Source organism: Melanotaenia boesemani, chromosome 11, assembly GCF_017639745.1.
Source record: "Melanotaenia boesemani isolate fMelBoe1 chromosome 11, fMelBoe1.pri, whole genome shotgun sequence".
NCBI lineage: Eukaryota > Metazoa > Chordata > Actinopteri > Atheriniformes > Melanotaeniidae > Melanotaenia > Melanotaenia boesemani.
The window spans coordinates 33783715-33789714 of NC_055692.1; the positions used below are offsets into that span (position 1 = coordinate 33783715).

Consider the following 6000-nt stretch of genomic DNA (forward strand, 5'->3'; position numbering starts at 1 on the left):
TTGCATGTCTGTGGCCAGCATTTCAAAGAGGACTGTTTCCACAACATGGGTGCATGGAAAGCAGGCTTCGCCAACCGTTTGAAGCTGAAGCCAGGTTCAATACCAACTGTCCGTGACACAGCTGGAGAGGTAAGAGCAGTACTGTTAGTCTTCTTGCTCGAACTTCTTCAGGAATGGGTTCCGGTGTTCCGGCGTTTGTTTATCCTTCACTACGCTGTAATCAGCGTCTAGTAACCGCTAAGGCCTAACCTGTCAATCACCTCATGACGGGCGATGCGATGGGCGGAGCCAACAGCTGAGCTGCTCCACCAGGGTTCCGCCCACCATAAACGGCACATTTCTGAAGCTGCTAAAAAGAGGGAGGTGAAGAGAAGCCGCTGCACTCAAACTGAGGGTCGATTTGTCCATACCATGGCGGAAATATTTCATTTAGATATTAATGAATGGTCTCAGATTGGGAATAAAGTGTATAATATGGGACCTTTAAATAACAGCTATGAGCTCTTCCCAATGTCAAAAACAAAACTCTTTCCAGATTTTGAAGAATATCATAGAACACATGAACTTTAAAAAAGCTAATTGTTATTAGGGGCTCCGTGCTGTGTCCTTTCCCCCCTTCTCTTCTCCCTGTACACCAACAGCTGCACCTTCTGTCATCAATCAGTCAAGCTCCTGATGTTTGCGGACGACACCACCCTCATTGGACTCATCTCTGGTGGGGATGAGTCCACTTACAGGTAGGAGATTGATGATCTGGTGTCTTGGTGCAGTCAGAACAACCTAGAGCTCAGTGCTCTTAAGACAGTGGAGTTGGTTGTGGACTTCAGGAAGAACGCAGCCTCACGGTCAGCACTATGGAGTCCTTCCGCTTCCTGGGCACCATCATCAGCCAGGACCTCAAGTGGGAGCTGAACATCACCCCCCGGGCACTACACGTTATATTAACGTTGTATAAATGCTGCCACAATCTGAACGTCGCACATCCTCAGTTCAGATTGTACTTACATTTACCTTCATACTGCACTTACTTGCACAGTTTTTCTATTTAGTGGTTTTATTTTATTTTATTTATTTATTTATTTTTTGTATATATCTGCTCTTGCTGGCACCCACGCACTAAAACAAATTTCTTGTACATGTAAACCTACTTGGCAATAAACCTGATTCTGATTCTGATCAGGATCATCTTGGACTCTTCTGTGAAGGGTTGAGTTCTCAGTCAGCAGAAAGCCGACCCGGTTCGATCCAGAACACACTGCAGATTTAATCTGGACTGGAAACAGAAGGAGGACGGGACTGATGCCAACCGAACACAGATCAATTTTACAGTGTTCACCACCATCCTCTGATTCTATATAATATAATATAATATAATATAATATAATATAATATAATATAATATAATAAGGTGTCTGGGATGTGAATCCTTCAGAGAAGCTGCAGCTCGAGGAGAAAATCACGACATTCTGATAATATGTGCGTGTGTGTGTCTTCCCTGCAGTCAGCTCTCTCACACACACATCATGCCGCTATTGTCATGCAGACGTTTAAAAGTCATGTGACCATCAGTGACCAATGAGAGCAGAGCTCATATGGGAGTACCTCCTCAGGCTGAGGATAAAAATATTCTGCCAATCAAATGTCAGCTTCCACAGGACTCAAACTACAGACCTCCTCCTCTTCTTCTCTTCGTCATCACTGAGCTGCAGTAGTAAAACAGCTTAGACTTTAGGAAAATATAGACTTCAAAACCTCATCTTCATCAGCAGCAGCAGCAGCAGCATGGTGGAGGAGCAATCTGTACCAGCTCCTCTGGTCACCTGCTGTCTGTTTAAGCCCCGCCCCCTGAAAGGCCCCGTCTGCCCCCATTGGTTGGCTGACATGTGCAGACAGCTGCTTGTTCTCTGTTTAAGATTCACACATTAACCTTCAGTGTGACAGGAACAGTGTCTGAGAGGTCGGTGATGAATGTATCAGATGATGGTCCTGTATCCTCGCAGGTTCTAGCAGGAGTTCTGGATCAGCAGAATCAGTTAGAAAACCAGGTTTAATGTCTTTGCGCTGAGTGCTGTTTGCAGGTACACACCTATAAACCCATAGTTTATCGCCACAGTTTAAAAGTTTGTCTCATTTTCCTTCCAACTGATGTATCAGCTTTTCTCTTCATATACACCCATTTTCAGGTCTCAGACCTGAAACATTCTAGAAAAAGTTGGTTTGGTGAATCTTTTCCCACTTTGTAACTTTACCATTCCTTCTCTCAACATTTGCAGTGTTCGATGTTCCAACGTTGAGTGATGAAGAGTTTCAGGTGTTATTTTGTCCTATTCCTCCTGGAAATGTGTTTTAGGACTTGAGTATGCTCCTCTTATATATGTGAATAGGTACGTCTATTTCATACATCACTGCTCTCCTACTCTCGTCTCCTTTGAGCAGGCATGGTTGTTAGGCAATACGTCCAGCAGGGGGCAGGGCAGAGTTCAAATTTCACTTATGAGTTCTAGCATCCGTTTCTGAGACTAGAAGACACGATGATGGTGGAGGAAATCATGACAATGTACATGAAAAGAAGCAGCTTCGTAGATGGTGGTGGTCTGTGCAGCTATACTGCTCAACACTGCCCCCGTGGTTAACGGTGGTACTGCTCTGGTTGTTGAGTTGAGGGGATGCATCTGCAAGTACCCTGGAAACTGATCAAATTATGCATGCATAGTTTGCAGAAGATAGACAAAAGTCTCCGTCTTTAGCGCAGAGCAGAAAGGTCCTTAAAGAATTTAAAATGCGTACTCACTCTGTAGTAACAGCACTGACCTCAATGCTCTCTCCCTCTCCACTGGACAATTTCTCTGCTTTACTGAGTTTGGAAAACCGGTAGATGAACAATTTATTCAGATTAGTAAATGTGCACTCATATTCTGACTGTAAAGGGAAAAATATGGAAATCCCTTGCAGTCTTTCTTTAAAGAGCATAGGTTCTCATTCACAGATCTATTCTATTTGATAGATAGATAGATAGATAGATAGATAGATAGATAGATAGATAGATAGATAGATAGATAGATAGATAGATAGATAGATAGATAGATAGATAGATAGCCAACTGATGGCATGGTTTCCAGGTAACATATGAAACCAGTGTTTAGGAGCCTGAACACGCCAGTCCTTTAGGGTCCTAAAGTGAATGAATCTGAAAACACCACCATGTCGTTTCTGTGGTTACAATCCAACCAAGTCTATCCTGAAGCGGTGACGCCATTTCCCCAATTCTCCCTTAACCTGCAAACCCCGCCATCATGATAGAGCTTCAGTTGTGTTGTTATTCTGAGCGCCCAAAAGTAGATGGCATAATTACCAGGCAAAAACTTGTTTGGTGTTTCCACTACACCAACTCAAAAAATGGATGCCTCCAAAACAGCTTATTTTTGAGCACTTAAAATTATACAGCATAAAAAATAGAAAAAGAAAAATGTGTACCATGATGTGCAGCCGATACTGCTGGGCTGCTGTTGTCTAGTTACAAGTTTTCCTTTAGGAAAAACGATTTCACTTCATCATTTGCTGTAAAATTGCCTTTGTAAAACAACCAGCTGGAAGTTGCTGAGCGTGCTCCATGTCTTCTTCTCTGGGTTTGGTATATTTCTGTGGCAGCGTTACAGCACCACCTATAAGCAGATGTATTAGTGATTTCAGTGGTTTCCAGCTGCTGGAGCCAACCAGAACCAGTGACCAGCCCAGAGCAAGAAAGAGGACACCACGCAGCAGAACCATCAGACACACCTGGCAGGTGAGTTTCTGCTTTAAAACCTTCACTACCACAAACACAGAATCAAACCAAAACAGGTTCAAAGCAGCTAATCAATCAGTTTTTGATAGTTTATCAGGTATTGATCATGCATCAGTAATTGGGCAGCAGTTTTGTAGATGGAAGAAGGTGCAGGAACATTCTGATCAGGAATCACTAAGAATCAGCTGATCTAATTTTAATGCGTGAACGTGCGCGCGTGAAATAAAGGAGCTCGTGTGAAGCCACATCGTGAGCTGGTTTTCATTAAGCGGGACCGCCGACCTGCAGCCAAGCGGGTGGTTTCTCACACACCTTCACTCTCTGCGGCCTGGTCCGGTTCGGACAGACACACACACACATACACAGACTCACTTGCCCACGAAGTTCTCCAGAACCGAGCTCTTCCCGGCGCTCTGTCCGCCCACCACCGCGATCTGCGGCAGGTCGAGGTTAGAGTTCTGTCCGATGGAGGAGAAGGCGTCCTGCAGCCGGTTCACCAGCGGAATCAGCTCCTCCATCCCCCGGTTCCCCATGATGGAGGCGGCCGGAGGACACCACACGGAGAGACGGGATGTTGTAGACCAGCAGCTCCTACTGCGTCATGCGCCGCAGAGGCTCGTGAATGTGATCAGTGGATCTTTAATCGATGAGATGATCGATGAGGAGGACGATGATGCTCATCCAGCTGTGACCTTCAGCTCCGCTCTCCTCCTCTGCTGCTCTCTTCTCCGCTGCAGGGAGGGACCGCGCGGTGTGCGCACACACATGTAGGTCCGGTTTTACTGTCACAATAAAAGGCTTGGACAATTTTATACCAGCTTTTACACTGAAAACCGGAACTCCATCTCAACTCGGTCAGGGACAGAGCTAGATGCGGGGCCCAGGGCGGCATTGGTCACTCCTGAACTCTGATTGGACAGATAATCTCAGGTGATTGACAGGTTACTGCAGGTGAAAGGAAGAAACATCTTTCCAGAAATGCGTGGATCACCAGCTTGAAATCAGTTTTAAAGTAGTTTTCTAATTAGTCACCCTTTAAAATAGACAACGGGCTGTACATTTCTAAAAAAGATTTTGTGCAAGTACTACTACAAATGTTATGTTAGGCCATTAACCTGATGTTAGCATGATGCTATGTAGTAGTGCTAATTTAGTTATATGGTCCTCCACATTACTTAGCGCTGACTAACCTAGAGCTACCTCGTGGCCTGTCATTATCCGGCTGCATTGCTACCATATTAAGGAGCCGCTCATCAGGCAAGCCTGGCAGAGAGGGACGCTTCAGTATCGCGGCAAACAGATTGGAGTAGTGGAGGATTACAGCCCGAGGTGTCAAGCCAAAGAGCAGAATATAGGGAGGTGATGGGTGGACTTTACACCAAAGGATTTAGACCTTCGCTCCTCTTCCTAGTGAGGCTTCACATCACCCTCACCACCGGGGAGAAGAAGTGGCTACGCTCAGTGGAGGAGGCACGGACATTTGTCTAGACTTTTCCATCGTCGCCTCGTTCATCGTAAGACTGTGCTATCCATTTTTGTGAGTAAACTGTTTTGTTCTTTACATTTTGGTCACATATGAAAAGTCTTATGAGTCAGTAAAAAGTCTGGTAAAAGTCCGGCACAATTGCTACTGACTTTAATTATTTGTCCAACTTCTTTTATCTACTTTAATGATTAACACACTGAACATTCTTAAATGGAATGTCAAGGGTCTTAACCACCCTGTTAAGCGAAGGAAAGTGTTTGCAGATATAAGACAGGACAATGCATCAATCGCTCTCCGGGTTCTCTGGCTTCCTCCCACCGTCCAAAGACATGCATGATAGGATAGGTTAATTGGTTATTCTACATTCTCCCTAGGAGAGAGTGTGCATGTGAATGGTTGTTTGTCTATCTGTGTTGGCCCTGCGACAGACTGGTGACCTGTCCAGGGTGTACCCTGCCTCTCACCTGCTAAAATGCTGGGATAGGCTCCAGCTCACCCGCGACCCGAAATGGAATAAGCGGTCAAGATAATGGATGGATGGAATGCATCAATCGTTTTCCTACAAAAGACACACATTCGTGCTTCTGATAATTCCAGGCTCATGACTGGATGGGCAGGACAACACTTTCACTCATCATTTGAGGCCAAAGCCAGGGCAGTTTCATTTCTTATTAGCCGTAATACTGCCTTCACGCCTCACAACATAACATACAAGTATGGCAGCTTTGTC

The 6000-nt window shown here is 45.1% G+C and overlaps 1 protein-coding gene across 1 annotated transcript in view; it reads right to left on the bottom strand.

Moving 5' to 3' along the window:
• Nucleotides 1-4548, bottom strand: part of LOC121649311 (dynamin-1-like) — a 34913-nt gene extending 30365 nt beyond the window's left edge. The window contains exon 1 of the mRNA XM_042000047.1: nt 4157-4548. Coding sequence (XP_041855981.1) covers nt 4157-4317 — 161 coding nt within the window. The 5' untranslated portion in view covers nt 4318-4548. The remainder of the gene's footprint in view (nt 1-4156) is intronic.
• Between the last annotated feature and the right edge of the window lie 1452 nt (nt 4549-6000).